General features: G+C 46.0%; 1 protein-coding gene across 1 annotated transcript; it reads right to left on the reverse strand.

The window, feature by feature from the left end:
* Positions 1-2,946: 2,946 nt before the first annotated feature.
* LOC133905756 (elongation of fatty acids protein 3-like) lies at positions 2,947-4,137 on the reverse strand. Its single transcript, XM_062347518.1, has one exon. The coding sequence runs from the start codon at positions 3,985-3,987 to the stop codon at positions 3,103-3,105; it is 885 nt and encodes a 294-aa protein (XP_062203502.1). The 5' UTR covers positions 3,988-4,137; the 3' UTR covers positions 2,947-3,102.
* Positions 4,138-17,461: the final 13,324 nt, after the last annotated feature.

The raw sequence follows: 17,461 nt of genomic DNA on the forward strand, positions 1-17,461 counted from the left end.
CGCCATGTTTCTTGCTGCAGCTCCATGATCGTCGTATTCTTCAACTTGCATAGAGTATACCAATGCCTGCCCCCCAGTGTGCTTAGAGACAGTGCTCAGAGGGCGATCAAGCCGAGTAACAGGTGCTGGAACTGGAAATGGAGGCACACATCGATCAAGCAGCAGTGCTCATCCAACAGAGAGAGACCCTACTTGCTCTCGTGTCTCCAACAGCCACTCTGCTCCGCTCCCGTCTGTTGAGCTTCACATGTTGCTCTGCTTGCCTGAGTCATGGCCCATAATGCCCAGCACCCGGCAGAGACCTACTCACCTCCTCTCTTGCAGTTGCAGGAGCATCCACAACACAGGACAAGGGAGCGGTAAATACTCCTCTGTGACTTGGAGTAAGTTTGTTACGGCCGATGCATGTGACGACTAATGAGTGCCAAAGTTGTTTGTGTATGTGGAAAGCTAGAATGCTTTGGCTTAACCAGGGTGAGGAACGGTGATGTTCTTAAAGGAGCTAAATTAGGATATTTACAAACTATTTGGTTCTAAAAATTTTACAAGATAAATTTATCTTAATTTTTATCTAAATATACTCTAGATTTATCTAATGTGTCTACTCTATCGCTTAAGAGGATTGTAACATACTCTAGCAAGATAAATTACAAGTATGTAAATACGAAAACGTAAATAAGGTAGAGAGACAAACTCGAAATAAAGGATTTTTATCCCGTGATATAGATAGTATGAATGCTTCTCCTAATCCATATTGGAGCTACACAAAAGATATACTCTCGGTCGTTACTCGGTTACGGCTATTGAACCACCAAGTCATAAAGATAAGATCTCAAACCGGATGAGCCACTAAGCCAGTAAGGCAAGACCTCACCATAAACCTCTCTTCCGATCTCTTACCACTATGATCACTTTGGAGCTTGAGCCACCAAGGTAAGAGTCTCCGCATCCCCGTATATGTGTTTTGCCGTCGCTCTATACTAAGTTGGAGGGTCAACAAGCTTGAGCTACTAAGGCTCAAGATGTTGGCGAGTAACCAAGACTCCAATATGTTGGCATACCTCTCGGTACAAGCTAAGATCATTTCTTGATCCATTCTTCAAGTTGCAGCACCCAGCTACAACTCACTCTAGGTCTATAAGCACTAAATACTCTCTAATTTTATACTTAATCGTCTTGGATAATCACTTTAAGCAATTTAGTGGCTTGGATGTCTTTTTCTCAAGTGTGTATGAGATTCCTTTAAACTACAGTAGCATGCCACACATTCAAATGACTAAGTGAAAGAGTATTTATAGCCTCAAAATCGTTAACTAGCTGTTTCCCAATAGCTCCAAAAAGCTGTTAACACCAGATAATCCGGTGAAAACAGTAGTACTAACACCAGATTATCTGGTGAGTACAAACTCAGAAACTAGTCGTTGAAATTCCAATCAAAGTCGCTGTGAACACTAGACATTCTGATGTGCTTTCAAATCCATCACCGGACCTTCCGGTGAGTTATCTTGAGCCAGATCGCGCCACTTCTTCTCTGTGTAAAATGCTCTGGTGCATTCATCTCTGTGATCACCGGACTATCCGATGAGTTGATTTTCATTCTTCAGCACTTGCAGTCGTATTTGTAAGAAATGCTCCGGTGCCATACTCCGGTGTGCACAAACCAAGCACCGGACCTTCCGGTGGGTTGATTTTCAGTCTTTTGCACTTGTATTCTTCTCTGCAAGAAATACTCCGGTATTACCCAATGCAAATCACTAGACTATCCGGTGAGATCCTCAACCTTCTTCCCTTTTATCAGAAATACTCCGATGAGTTCAACAAATAAAGCATCGAACTATCTGGTAAGACTATCAACTTCTATGCACAATGCTTCGGTTAGTGCAAACTCTTCTACACCGGACTATCCGGTAAGCTCAATTCTCCTGAGATTTTTCTAATTCAATCAAAATTTATCCTGACTACGGTGACTTCTTGATGTATTGCTTCTATAAAACCTACTAACATATATTCTTAACAAATATGTTAGTTCTAATAACTATATTATTATTAATCACTAAAATCACAATTATAATTTAATAAGATCATTTTCGCTATAAACAGAAAACCAAGGAAGACACGTACCAGCACTTAGGTTTAACCTATGCAGGAGTGGTACTTTTGATCCTTCTCTCTTGCTACAGTACCCAGCTGTAATTTCCAAAGATCTCCCCACTCCAGCTGGATCCAGCCCCTCCGCGTCTTCTCCGGCTATCCACCGGCGATCTCACGGACGAGGGACTGATCCCTGTACAGCTATAAGTAGATCCGTTCAGCTTATGTTTCTCTACACTGCACTCTACTGTTCTACTCCTGCTCTGGTATCGTCCCATTGTTTACCTGTGTCTTGGATTTTTGTTTCTTTCATGCTTGACAACAGGGCCAGCTTGTTTGTTTCTTCTATATATGTGCACCTTAATTTTCTTAGGAAGAAGAAAGGCTCTAAAACTGCACATCCATTTAGATGCATGCCGTGTACGTGTCATGGCAAAGTCCTAGCTTTTGCAGGCTCGTGGGTGATCAGAAATATGTGAGTAGACAGTCCTAGTCTGTTGTTCATGTCAAAAACGTGCAACTAGTAGACTAATAATCAAGTTTGGAACCGATCACATCTAAATGCTTGAGACACCGTCCTGTATTATCAGTACCCTTTTTGGCGTTTCAGGGAAGAAACTGTCAGTACCATTTCAGCTTCAGCTAAAAATCTGAGATGCTACACAACGCAAGGTATCCATAACTAAAGCTAACGTTTTTATCAATCAGACAGCGCCAGTTAGACGAAATATAAACTCAGATCATGACACAGGAGCAGTTTGGTTGAAAAAAATGGTTTTTTTTTTGTACCTACTCGAGTGATCCCATGAACACAAGAACAGACTAGTAAAAAACTAAACAGGGAATTGATCTCTCTCTCTCTCTCTCTCTTGCAAAGAGGATTGCCAATCCCTTTATTGTTTTATCTCCTCCTCATTCGATTCCATCGCCAGGCTTATGTACAAAAATATCACAGGATTTTGTTTTCTTGGGGTGGTCATAAGTCATCACCTCACAGGCGCTCGTCGGTCGTCATAGCTCCTTGTCGGTGCTGTCGTGCCGCGCGCGGGCGGCGGTGGCGCCGCCGTCATCGTCGCAGACGCCGCGCTTGCCGTAGCAATGCAGGAACACCCAGAGCAGGGCGGCGTTGAGAGGCGTGTTGAACACCCACGCGCCGATGCCGCTGCACCCGCCGGCGACGACGCCGAAGTGCATCCACACGACGCCGACGTGGCACGCGAGGTTGCACCCGAGCAGCGCGAGCTGGCAGGCGAGCGCGACGGGGGCGCCGCGGGCTGCGCGCGCGGCGGGGAGCCCCGCGCCGACCCAGAAGCGGAAGCCGCAGGCGACGGCGTGCGCCAGCGTGGAGGCGAGGATGGCGAGCACCTGGAACGACTGCGAGAACTCGAGCCAGAGGAACGCCATGGCGATGGAGGCCGCGTGCGCGAACACCCTCGCGGCCGCGCCGCGCCGGCGCCGTAGCACCGCGAAGACGCCCCGCGCTGCGTGGAGGTAGCGGGAGAGGTAGTAGGCGTAGGACCAGAAGAAGACGCGGCCCGAGGAGCGCGTCCCGGGCGGGAAGCAGAGCAGCCACCGGAACGGCGTGGTGCGGCTGCGCCCGCGCCACGACCAGCGCGTATCCCGTATCTCGGCGACGGCGGATAGCAGCGTCCCCACAAAGATGACCGCCGACACGGCCGCCATGAGCAGCGCGTGGGCGGGCGGCACGGGGCCCAGCGGGAGCGCCTTCCGTCGGCGCAGGACGGCGCCGAGAAAGGCGTCGAGGGCGAGGCAGAGCGCGACGTAGGAGGCGAGGAAGCCGAGGAGGAAGGCCCAGGTGGAGAACCACAGGTCGGTGGGGCTCCAGCGGAAGCCGACGATGGCCGGGTGCTCGGCGAGCCAGTAGGCGGCGGCCATGGGCTGCGGATCGCGACGAAGAGGAGCCGAGGGGGTGATTGTCGTTGTACGGTGCGGAGGATGGAAAGGGATTTGGGCAAGAGGGTGATGGATATATATAGCCGCCCATCGCCATTAGAGGAGGTTGGTATCTTTCTTGAGCCATCTCATCTTATTATTATTAATTCTGTTTTTTCTTTTATCCAGAGAATCTGAATTATGTTATTATTCTGGGTTGAGTTTTTGACTTTTTATTTCTGATTGATGAGTTTCTAGAACTAGTAATTTTTTTTGCCCCGCCCAATGGTTTTGTAGATGAGGCCATGAATGAAATAGAAATATGTCTCAGAAATGTCAGTGCTACTCATCTATTATTAGGCATTGTTTTTGGGACATGAAGCATGGTTTGCATGCAATCGGCATCCATCATACATTTTTCGCATCTAGATCCGTGTTGCGATTTCGGAGTCATGACAAGTTTGTGTCTGTCGACATGAAACACTCCCCGTCGAATACCTTGCCCAGCTACCTCTGTAATCGACTGATAAACACAGGATTCATCCACTGGCAACTTAATCACAGGAGAGGTTTTTTCTATACAGCCAAAGAAAGCAGATCCATTCATTTTGAAGAACGAAAGAAAGCAATATAATTTTCAGGTGGCCTAAAGAAGACCACGGTTGAATCTTCAGAAACAAAACAAAAAAAATTACAAGCCCTAAAGTCTGCTCCTACTATTGTTTAATGAATCTGGGTTATCTCCACTAACTGCATCAGTTGCTCTGTCCTTTCTGAAACAGCTTCCTGAGTTGTGACTGCCTACAAAACCAAAACAATTCCTCTGTTCTAGACGCCACACCGGACAACAGAATTTGTCAAAGCATGCGTGCAATGCTCTTTGAATATCTTATATCTTTTTCCCAAAAACAAATGTTCTTTGACCAACATTTGTCCTTTGGTCTTCTTTTTCTTTCGTTTGTGTACGTTTTAGCCAACTGCCAAGTCACTGTTGGATTTGCATGAAGGAAAAAGAGGAGCAGTAGCCTTCTGGATGCAAGAATTTTCCCGGTGATCACCTCGTTGTTCTAGAGTCCTTTTGGATAAAGGTTACTGCAGCTTCACTGAAAGTCTGAAACAGCTGTGAAACCAATGGGATATGATATATACTCTCTTTTTCCTTAACAAGTTCCTTTCTTTATTGGCGTCCCTTTTCTAGAATAGAATACAATCTGGTTTGCTTCATTCTCTGCAACTCTGATTAATATTAGGGTAACTAATAGTATACTAGCTTGTCAGTGATTATTACTGAATTGACAGCAAAGAGTTAGTCTTGGTTATGGCAGAAGAGATCCAACGCCCCAGGTAGCGTTTCATGAGAGATCGAGGGTCCATCGTGCTGTTCTACCAACCTTCGCTTTTGATGAGAAAGGAACAGCACCAGAAAAGACCCTGGAGAAGCTCATTGGAATATTAGGTTGCAGAATAAAACGAGGGAACGTGTTAGATCAAACAAGAGCAAGCATATGGAATAATTTATATATCTTTTGACATGCATGGAACATGATGTCTGTAGAGTGTCCTTGACTAACCGATTCATGTCACAGTGGTTGTAAGTTCTCCAGATGAGATGTCTTGCAAGAGTAAGGATTAGTATAGTATTTACCAGTCTTCTCTTCTTCTTCTTCTTTTTCTTTCAGAACAACAACTATATATACATCCCCGAGAGTTCCTAGGTAGCTTTCAGAAAGGCATTGAACACTAGTAGCAGAGATTTTTTTTAAAGAAGATGGATTAGGAACAGTATCACAGGTGACTGAAGAAGAACACAGAGAAAATAACAACAAATCCTCGGTGCACTTTGGGCCATGCAAGTCGGGCCAAGCAAGGGAGCCGTTTCTCTGATCGCTGGGCTGCCCGAGCCACGTCCTGTCGACTGCCACAACGAGCCATCTCCACAGTACTCACTGCACATCTCCCACGCACATCTCGTAATACAATCCATCTCTATCATACAACTCCTGTACACGTCACATGCCCCCGTTTGGCTCGCAAGGGAATCCAAAAGCCCATTTTTGAGAGGCCCAAGAGCCCATTTACTTTAGGTGAACATGGGCTGCCATCGACCAAAAGCCCAGTGACAAAGTAATTATACACATATACGTAGTTAATTACACCTAGGATAGGATAGGAGTATTAATTAATTAATTAATTGCCTGCCTTGTCCACACAGCCATCCTTCCTGCATCCTCACTCAACCCAGCGCGCTACACAAAGCCTGCTTCCTCCTCATTCTCTGCTCCTCGGAGCAACTCCAACATATCATCTATAATACATCATCCATATCCTCATATAGATTATTATCTATAAAGATTCTTCCTCCATATTACTTCATCACTCCAACATCACATATTCACATCTATATTTCATCTTCTATATTCTCTCTTCTATTTTTTAATAGTATTCTATAACTGACAATAATTTGTATTAGTTTATATGAATATTCATATTTTTTTATTTTTGGAATTAAATTTATGCCCTAAAAATTCAAGGAAAGTACAAAAATACTCAAATTTGAGAATTTTTATTTAAAATTTGTAAGAGATTTTTAGTGGAAAACAATTAAAATGGGTTCTTTGTTATTTATTTTATTAGTACAAAAATTGGTGTGATTTTAGGAGCTCAATAAAATTGCTTTTTGAATTTTTGAAAGAGAAGAGAAGAAATAAAGTTTTGAAGCAAAAGCTACTGCTTCTCTCTGTCTCTCTACGGGAGGATGGCGGGGGAGAATGCACGCCACATATTGCATGTGTGACCGTGTGAATGGCCTGTCCGGCAAAATAGAGTGCCGGATAGAGGGCCTGTTGAAGACTCTTTTTTAAGAAAATGGATGAAGGAGGAGATGAAGGATGGAATAGAAGGAGATGCTCTTAGGTCAGATCCTAACCTCCTCCTCCTGCCGACTCCACCCACTAGGACTAGGAGGTACTCCTATCTCTGTCTCCCCTCCCTCCCTCCCCCCCCCCTCCTCCTCCTCCAGTTATCTATCCTATGGTTGCCTTGGGGCTGGTCATTTGATTTGCCCCTTTAGCTTCGTGCTACTTGGCCGATGGGTAGTTTATACAAGGTGGAGTTTTGTTTCACTCTTTTTTTTTTCTTCTTTTGGTCGCTGAGGCGGGCTTTATTAGTTGTTGTGCTCCGAATCTGTTCAATTCGTGCTGCGAGTTGGATCTCAAACCCATGTTTCTGGGTGAAGAACATCAGTGGGGATTTCCGTTGTTTGCTTCCAATGTATGTACTGACTAGTTGTTTGCTTCCTCCTAAAAAGCACAGCTTCGTTTGCGTTTACTTCACTGTAAGGCTGACACTAGCCAGTTACAGCTAATTGCAGGCTCTGACTCATCTCTCTGGTGTGCATTTAGTGCCCTATTCCTGTTTCAGGATTTAGTGCCCTTCCCGGATTACTACCCTTCTCGTTGTTACTCCTCGATGTGGGCATGGTCACACGATGTAACTAACACCCACAACTCTGATGATCGCCATTTCTCATTATTGTCTACCTTGGGAACAAGGGAGCGCTTTAGCTGAACATGAGTCTGTTGATGTTTGGACGGGGTCGGGGCGGCTCGGGGTGTCCTAACGGTGTCGAGCTTCAACGGTGAGGCTTCAGTGACGGCTAGAGCTATGTGCGGTGGATGACGACGTCTGGTCGAGGATGTTGAGATGCGAACGGAAAACGATGTTGCGAACTCGAACGGCACGGGTGAAGGCTCGAGCTGCACAACGACGAGAGAGGCTCGGTAGAGTTCGGTGGCAGCTCAGGAGCTCTTAGGTGAGGGAACCACGACGTGAATCGGGGCTTTGGGCGTGGTATGGTGCAAAGAAGCATGGTTGGGGGTCAGGATAGGGTTTTGTAGAGGGATGGGTGGTTGAGGAGATGGGGGCTAAGTTGTGCGGTGGTTTTGAGCAGAGTGGGCGAGCGGGAGTGGGGCAAGAGGTTGGGATGATGGCGGGGCCCACACGACAGAGAGATCAGAGGGGAGGAGAAAAACGGGCGTCACAAACCTACCCTAAAAGAAATCTCGTCTCGAGATTTAGGTGGACTAGAGAGGGTAGAAGGAAGCGTAGGTGGCCTTAGGGTTTGTCTTGTGATTAGATCTTCGTCTTCTCTAGCGAGATCATCAAGAAGTCTACAAAACATCCTTTCTAACTAAGGTCACATTCCTACCTCCGACATATACCTTTGATACCACTTGTCTCGCTTGGTTTTTCAGAAGAATAACCAGATGCATTCCACATATATGCCAAGATCAGTTTTCATCATACATACGGTGATATTATAAGTGATATACAATTCTATATCGAATAAAACAACTTTATTGAAAGAAATATCAGAGTCTACAAGACAACGACGGAAGAATAGAAGATGATTCGTATAGATCTTTTGGGCACACCACAGGCAATCGACTAGGGGCAACGCGACCTGAAACGCTCCATCTCCAATCAACGGTATTTAGCTTCCTTGTTCTCCTTGTAGTCTTATTCAATTGAGCATCATTTATTATCGGAAATAGCAAGTATGAGTATATATCGTACTCCGTAAGTGTGTAAAACAATGACATGAGGATTTAAGACAAGAAAGACTTGACTCAGGTTTACTGCATCTATGCCATTCTAACCTAGGACTCAAGAAGAACTTAGCAATCTTATTTACCATGTGTGACAACACCAACATTTAAGGAATCGTTCATCGGATTCCATCCAATTACCAGACTCACCAGATATTCTATATCCGGCTACCAACTCATCGGGATACCACCACCTGACTACCCAAAACCAATCATTCAAGATCTCCACTAATCATGAAGAAGTCTAAGCCCGCTCTTGATCGTGAGCATGGTTTGTCGGTGAATCAGGAACCGGGGGTCCCCGAATCCCGAGGCCAGACCAGCAATCCACCACATGGCGCTATCCCGCGGAGTCTCCTCCGCAAGATAAAAAAGATTAAGTCCCGGGAGAGGATGCTCGGGGCCACAGTCAGTGGTCCCCGAGTACCTGAGTTCCCCGATGATCCACGAAGTTTAAGTGCCGGGAAAAAAGTGCTCGGGAAGGTATACGGTGGCCCCCGAGCACCTGAGTCCCCCGACGGTCAGGAAAGCTAAGTACCGGGAGAAACGTGCCCGGGGCCGCGAGCGGCGGCCTCCTGGGCGCCCAAGTATCCCGAGGACCCACTGAAGAAAGTTCAGGGAGAGAGTGCTCGGGGCTGCGTGCGGCAGCCCCCGAGCATTCGGTCCCCCGAGGATCCGTACAAGCGTGCCCGGGAGAGAATGCTCGAGGAGGTGAACAGTACCCCCGAGCACTCGATTCCCTGAGGATAAGAAAGGGCATTCTCAGGAGAGAGGGCTCGGGGAGGTGAATAGTGGCCCCCGAGCACTCGGTTCCCCGACGACCCAGAGAGCCCCCTGACAGTGGCCCCCGAGGAGCCCATTGATGAGGTGTCAGCCAGTCAAAGGCCCAAGGCCGCATTTAAAGAGCGCGCGTGGCCTGTCACCTCCAATTGCTCCCGCCACGCTCGGTGTCAGTTCCTGCCACATTTTGGCAGAAGGGCGTGGGGTCATTGAATGCACGGGTCCCATCCAGTGCCATCCGGCCCGTCTCGGGATAACGTCGTAAGGGCCGAGGCGTTCCGTCTGTCGCGCTGCTGTGGCAGGGGAACAAGACAGGGTGGGCACATCGTGCCGCTCTGCGGCTGCCCGATGGGCCCTCTCCACGGCGTCCGTTGCCAGTGCATTTATGGTGATGGATGACCGGGCGTGGGACGCATTTTCCACCCCCGGTCACTTCGCCTAGTGGTGATGATGACGCCCTTTCCATTTATGGTGCCTTGGAACGCTGCTGCCGGCGGATATTTAAAGCCGCCGGCAGCACAGACAAAAAGAAGAAGAACAGCACGGACAGAACAAGCTCTCCGGCGCTCAAGAATATCAGAACAGGCTTTGAGTAGAGAAGAGAAGATCGAGAGCACCCAATGCCAACAGATACGCGTAGACCGAAGAACAAGGAGCCTCAGGCTCTAAGATAGACAGACATTCTTGTAACCAGCAACATCCTTGAGGGACATTCTCAAGGCATTCATAGTATCCATACAGGAGTAGGGTGTTACGCCTCCGTGCGGCCCGAACCTGTCTAAACACCAGCGCATTCACTCCGTTCCGCATTAGATCATTCCACCCCACCGGCCATCGCATTCATACCCATTTATTTCTCCGGCGAACATATTCAGGATCATCCCCCCCGGCTGAATCTCTAAAAAAGGGATCCCTCAGGATCCCTGCGACAGGAGTTCACCCTCCGACATGGTTAATTGATTAGTTTTATACTCTGCAGAGTTTGTATACTTTACCCACGAGTTGTGATTTCATCACCCGTATTACCAGATGACAATTTCCATGTTGCCGTGCTGATCAAGCACTTGCACACTTCCTATGATGTGCTGCCAGGAGATCACTACAAGGTCTTTACAAAGCTCCTGTCAACCTGTAAGCACTCACTAAGATTTGACCGCTAACAGTGATTTCATCACTGCAGAGGTCCCCTCTTGTGCCACTCAACCGTCCACTAGTACCTACAAAATCAGAGAGGTGGCTAATTAATTAGCCAGGTCGTACCCATATAGGCCTCATGATTGCGTTGTTCATCCATGTTACATGCTTCAAGAACCAGTCTTAGGATCCCAAACAGGTAATACCACCAGCCCAAAATGCATAATCGCACATGTGCATACCTGCACCATCATCATACCATCTCCTTCTCAAAATCCCTATGTTCCATGTTGCTACAAAGATTATCCAAACCAGTTCATGTTACGTAGACCATTAAACATGTTAACATTTAAACCACCTGACTCGACAGCACGACTAAACATTTCTACCCTCGACACCGAACTACAACACAGGCGACAAAGATAATCATGAAAGTATCTAGTAAACCATAGCAATAGGATTCATATTGATAATCATGCAACTAAAATTAAAAGGCATACTTTCCTACCATAGGGTCAATTTGATCAAGGATACTTGCCTGGATGCTGCTTAGTATGGTCGAAATCCTGATCTTGAAGGCCCTCGGACCGTTCTAGAATGCTATCAACTAATCACGGGAACTACTAACAAATAATACAAAGAAAATACTAAGAACAGCATACCAAACAGCAGCAAAACACTATAAACAGCTTACTAACGGAAAATACTCGTTACTATGATCGCGTGAGCACAAGAATCGCCTAAAATAGAGCTCGTGTGAAAAAGTTATAAATGTTTGAAGTTACAGGAGTTTTTTTTTTAAAAGGTAGGGGCTATTTGGTAAAAATAGAAAAGACCTAGGAGTGCCCAACGAAGATTGCGCTCCTCTGCGATGAAGGCGCTGAACTAGGGAACGACACAATGCTCCAGCATTGGAGTGGGGACAACAACCACCTGGGTAGAGGTTGGTGGAAAGTTAATGAGTGCCCGGGTGGTGTTTGTCGAGGTGGGTCCGAAGGCCGCGGAGCCAGTTGGGGTGGAGCCCTCCCGCGGGTGTTCTCTGGTAGACCCGACGGAGAGAGGCGGTGTGTCAGAACCAGCTGCAGAGCCCACCGGAGTGGAGGAAGTAAAGTTGATGCGGAAAATTTGGCGGCATTGGCCTGACAGCTCCGAGCTCGAGGGAGATGACCGCGACCGCTTGCAGTTTTTTCGTGATGTCGAAACCCCCTGCAGCAGAAACATCTTGGAGGCAGACGGCAGTCCACTCTTTGGTGATTCCACAAAAGGCAGTTGAGGCAATGACTGTCGAGGGTCGCCGGCAACAGCCTCGGTGCCCGAGGACGACCAACAAAAAGCTGGGGTCTAGGCTTAGGCACCCGAGGACAATGACGACCTGAAACCAAGGTCTAGCCACCATCATCTTCTTGGGGGAGTGTGGATTGATCTGTCGTCAGCCGAGGCAGAGAGCGACCAGAGCGGGCAACCGAAGGTGGTGGGGCCCTCCTGGCTGCAGCCATGAAGCTCGACGGAGGAACCTGGTGCAGTGGGGGACACGAGACATCACTCGGGAGGATGCCCTTCCCTTTCTGTGCTGAAGTCAGCCTCGCGGCACCGCAAACCGGCACGACAGAAGACAACGGCAACAACTCGGCCGAGGAGGTGGAGAGGGGGGTGTCAAGCAACCATCGCTGCTCCTTTGAGCGGCCCACAACGGAGGCATTGGGGCGGAAAGGCTGGGCGAAGGGAGAGAGTGGGGAGGAGTTCACCTGAGCGAGGGCAAAGTTCGTAGGCGCGGGGCTAGAGGAAACCGGCGACTGGAGTTGGGTGGACGCCGAGCTCGGGATGAGCGGTGGCCCGGGAAGGGGGCTCCATCCCCGGTGGACCTGTTTCAGCTTTGTTACCGGTTTCATTCACCATGTCTGTGTTAATCATCAGTTTATTCCGAGAATGCATATGATTGTTTTGTCTTCTTTAATTACATTTGGTAGGCTGGAGCTGATGTGAATGGTTTTGGATCTGAAAATCCTTTGGGAAGAGCTGAAGAGAAAGGCTTAGCTGAAGCTATCAAGTGCTTGCTGGAAGCTGGTGCAAATACAAATGTTCCTGACAAAGTGAGACTTCGCTTTTTGTTGAACCACTCTACCGAGCTGCTTGACTTCATGGATTCGACAGCACTATCTAATCACACATATACAGTGCTTGTATGATGTAATACACAAACATGATGCCACGTAGCATCTGAAAATTTCTAACATGGTGGTACAGGTCTATATGTTAAAAGAAAATAATAGGTTGTGGTCTAACTGCTGAGTTTACCTTTTTCTGCATAATCTTATCACTGTCCCGCCACATGTCTTTTTTTTAGTATGCCAGGTATATTTAGCTAGCTGTGACACAATAGACCTCCTTGGCTTGTTCTGACGATAGTTAGTTTTGCTCTGATGATAGTTAGTTTTGTTCTGATGATAGTTAATAAAATTTTGCATTGGTTGTATGTTGGATGAACTTAGAAGTGCTGTATGCATTGTGGACTAGTACTTCATTAGACAATTAATTTGATGATATTCGAAGTTTAGTTGCTATGAAGAGCATAGTTCTTCTAAACTTGGTAGTATTTAATGGGTGAAGCCCCAATTTGTTTTCTTCTCTTTTAATTTTCAATACTGCTTTGTTTGCTCAACAGTTTGGCAGACTGCCAATAGAGCTGGCTGCTGAGTATGGTACATGGGAAGACGTTGAGGTTCTATTTCCTGTCACTTCTGCCATTCCAAGTGGCAGATTGGAGCGTTTATGGAATAATTAGTCATGTATAAATGGAAGTTATGCAACTAGAGGTATGTCGATGTAACAATACTGTGCATCTTCAACAGTTCTGTTTCGCATTCAGTACTCACTCCCTGTGCAATGTTGGTGACAACGTAGTGTAAGAATGTAAGAAATAACGAATCCGTGCTGTTCTCTTCCCTGACCTATCATAGCATGTCTTTGCATGCATGATGCATCTGCATTGCTGTCTACTCTAAACTTTCTTTCTAAGGTCATCTTCAGCAGTTACCTTAAATTTTTATCCTAAAAACACTATTACAGCATCTTCTATCACTATTACAGCATCCCTTATTTTTTCATCTTCAACAGCTACCCTATTTTCTATCTTCTACTCCTCCTTTTCTCTTTCTAGGCCGTATGGCAGCCTCTGTGAACAGTGTGCTACAGTACTGCTACAGTTTGGCACTGTAGCACTGGATGAGGTATCTGCTGGAGTGCAGTTTCTAGTGCTACAGTACTTTGCGGAGTACTGTAGCACTGGATACTGACTTTGCTGGAGTTGGCCTAAGGCCGTGTTTGTTTGCTGTTTTTGGTTCTGTTTTTGCTACTGGTAGAAGCCAGAATAAATGAGGTTCTGGAGAAGTGGTTTTTGGAGAAATCAGAAGCCTGCTTCTGAGGAAAATGAACTAAAGCTGAGAAGCTCGCTGTGATGTGCTTTTCTGATAAGCTATGTGCTGAGAAGCCAAAAATTTATTGTAGAAGCCAACAGCCTATTTCCAAAATAGCTTTTCAGGCAAGCCAAAAGCACAACTTTTCAGAAAAGCTCAAACAAATACGGCCTAAGACTAACTTGTTTGTTCAAATGGTGATTCCTTGAGTCAGATCATGTGACGCCCGTCCCGCAACTGCTCTCGCGCTCGGCGTAGCGTCGCAATGGCCGCCCGAGATCGCCGGCGCCCTCAACCGCATCCGCGAATCCGGCAACCACCACCTGCGTCTAAATAATCCAAATCAAGCCCCTCACCGGGCCTCCTCTCACCATACCGCGCCCAAAGCCTCACATCCTGTCGAGTTTCCTCCACCCGAGAGCGCTTGCACCGCCGCCGAAGCTCCGCCGCACCCCATCACCGTCGTTGAGCTACTCCAGCCTTCCCCAACGCTGCCTGAGCCTTCGCCCGCGTTCGCCGTCCGCACGTCGACGTCCCCGACCGATCTTCATCGAGTTTCATCGCTGCAGTCGAGCTCCTACGACCATCGAAACTTCGCCGAGCCTGAGCGCCGTTGCCGAGCTTCCTCGAGCTTCCCTGACGCGCTGCAACCCATCAAACGAGTTCATCGTCGATCCCCGATGCTTTTCCGCCGCTCACCGTCGATGTTCGAGCTGCGTCGTGCCGTTCCCGTCACCTTCAACCGTCCTCCGCCGCAGCTCGAGCTCGCCGTCGTCGCCCTCACGCCGGAGAAGAGGTAGGCCCGACTTCAACCGTCTGATCTCGCGTAGACGACCACTATTAGATCCAGTCGTACCCTTTCGCGGGCCAATTAGATCGCGCCATATGTCCCCTTTGATGATTGGGATTATGTGAGCCATGTCAGCCGCCAAGTCAGTGCGCCACGTGGGCGATTTTATCCGACATGGCAGTCCAATCGGCCGATCAGAGCCGAGTCAACAACCCGGTCGGCAGTGACGTTAGCGCTTACGCAATAACTCAGAATTTCCTTTAGAAAATAATTCATGAAATAAATTTAATCCGAAAATATATTTTCTTTTAATAGAAAAATTCCAGAAAATAGTTTATGTTGTAAATAAATGTTTTAATAGGTTTTAATTCGGTTTTAATTCAAAAAAATAGTTTTAATATTAAGAATAAATGTTTTTAGCTAGAAAATAGTTTTAGAAAATCTAGATTAATTCTTTAAATATGTTTTCTTTAGTAAAATAAATGCTTTTAATGTGTTTTATTGTAAATAAAATTAGTTTTTAATTCTAGAATAATTTAAATAAATATTTTAAGCCTTCTAAAAATTAGGTTTAATTCCAGAAAATAGTTTTCATCGTTTTCAGCTATTTAAAAATTTGTTTAACAGTAGCTTTTGCGTCATAACTCCGATTTGGGCGATTCTTGCGCTCAAAATCTTCCAAAAATCGTAATCAAGCCCACCTTCGTGTTTGTTTGTTGTGTTAGCTTCATTTTGTGCTTGCTCTTAGTGTTTTGTTCTCTCCACGTGTAGACGATCCTGTCCCGGAGCTGTTCGAGAATATTCAAGATCAAGATTTTGACAACACTGAGCAGCACTTCGGAGAAGGCAAGTGTCCTTGAACATCTTACACCTATTTTTAGGAATTTATGTTAGTTGTTTATCCTTCATTGCATGCTTGTCTAAATTGGAAATCTATGAGTATGGTTTACTAACTTTTGTCTGATTATCTTTGTCGTTGTTGATGAGTCATGAAAAGAAAATGGTAGATATGCTGGTCGTTGTCCTGGTTGGGTTAGAAGTTAAACTTGACTAACGATTATGCAACATGCATCAGGTATGGTAATCTTTTGTAGCAACATGGAATATGGATCATAACAGGATGGTTGGTATGTGGATGGTGCATGAAGACGCATGTGTTGTGCCGCACGATGTGAATGTGTATGTTCCTGTGTGAGGTCCTAAGGACCGGTTCTTGAAGCCTGTAACCTAGTTGAACAGCGCAACCACGAGGTTTATATGGGTACAACCTAGCCAATTAATTAGATGTTTTTCTTATTCTGTATGCACCAGTGGATGGTTGAGTGGCACAAGAGGAGACCTCTGCAGTGGATGAAATCCCTGTTAACGGTGAAACCTTAGTGGGTGCATATGGATTTGAAGCCGCTTTGTAAAGGCCTTGTAGTGAGATACTGGCTCTACACCCCGGAAGTGTGAAGCAAAACGGGAATCACGACTCGTGGGTAAAGTGCGCAAACTCTGCAGAGTATAAAACTGATGGATCAGCCGTGCTCATGGTCAAGAGCGGCTTGGACTTCTTCTTGATTAGTTGGGATTAGGGTTCTGGTATGGATGGTCGGGTAACTAGGTAATCTCTATGGTAGCCGGATATGGAATATCTGGTGAGTTTGGTAGTCGGATGAAATTCGATGAGCCGTTCCTCTTGTTTAAATTGTGTCTTCACACTTAGTAAATAGGATGCCTGATTCTGGGAGTTATAGGTTAAGATTGCTTAGTGCAGTAAATCAGTGTCTAATCTTTTCTTGACTTAAGTCCTCATTTCATACTTTTCTACACATGCGGAGTACGATATGTACTCACACTTGCTATTTCTAATAATAAATGCTGCTCAGTTGAAAAAGGCTACACAAAGATCAAGGAAGCTGAAGACTACAATAAAAGTAGAACGTCCTAGGTCGCGTTGCCCCTAGTCGATTGCTTGTAGTGTGCCTTGAAGTCTTCGTTGGAGTTTCCTCTTGTTCTTCTGCTGCTATTTAAAAACTCTGGTATTTATTGTAATAAAGTTATTTTGTTCGATATAGAATTATTTATCACTGATGATATCATCGTATGTATGATAAAATAGATCCAAACATATATATGAAATACATTTGGTTGTTCTTTTGAAAAACCGGACGTGACAGATCATGAAACATGTAGACCAATTTGTCTTCTTACGGAACATGCTTTAGAGGCAACATTCTTAAACACTGCATATTTTGCCTGTCTGGACTAGCAAAGTAAGAACTGGGGTTCTTAAGCGATGCACTGATTAAAATTGTTTCTCATATCCTTTCGCTTCACCTTAACCGCTTACTAGATTGCTGTCTCTTTGCTACATGCATCGGATCCTTGGATCCATGTCTGACTCAATTTATTATGAGTTGTTTAGGATGATGATTTTGTTAAAAAGAGAAAGTCTGACCTGAAAACACAAGCTCGTGATGCATTTAAGAAGCAGGATTATCTAAATGCATCAGTGCTCTACACACAGGTACGTTCTTAGACAACATCTTTATTTGGAGGCGCATCCATGGATCATATCCCTCCTTTATAATTGTGGTTATCCGTGTAAGTTGCTAGTCTTTTATCCACAATTCTGATTTTCGGCCATTCTATCTAAGGAATAAATTTTTTTCTCAAACAAGTAGGAGAACTACATATCAATATTATATACTAAGCGTGGAAGAAACGGCAAGCTCTCAGCGTGTTTAGTTCCTGTGTTGCCAGCTTCA

The sequence above is a fragment of the Phragmites australis genome, chromosome 23 (assembly GCF_958298935.1).
Source record: "Phragmites australis chromosome 23, lpPhrAust1.1, whole genome shotgun sequence".
Taxonomy (NCBI): Eukaryota; Viridiplantae; Streptophyta; class Magnoliopsida; order Poales; family Poaceae; genus Phragmites; species Phragmites australis.

What these genes read in the sequence shown, in the direction of transcription:
- LOC133905756 (XM_062347518.1), bottom strand. Translation starts at nt 3,987, where the DNA reads ATGGCCGCCGCCTACTGGCTCGCCGAGCACCCGGCCATCGTCGGCTTC.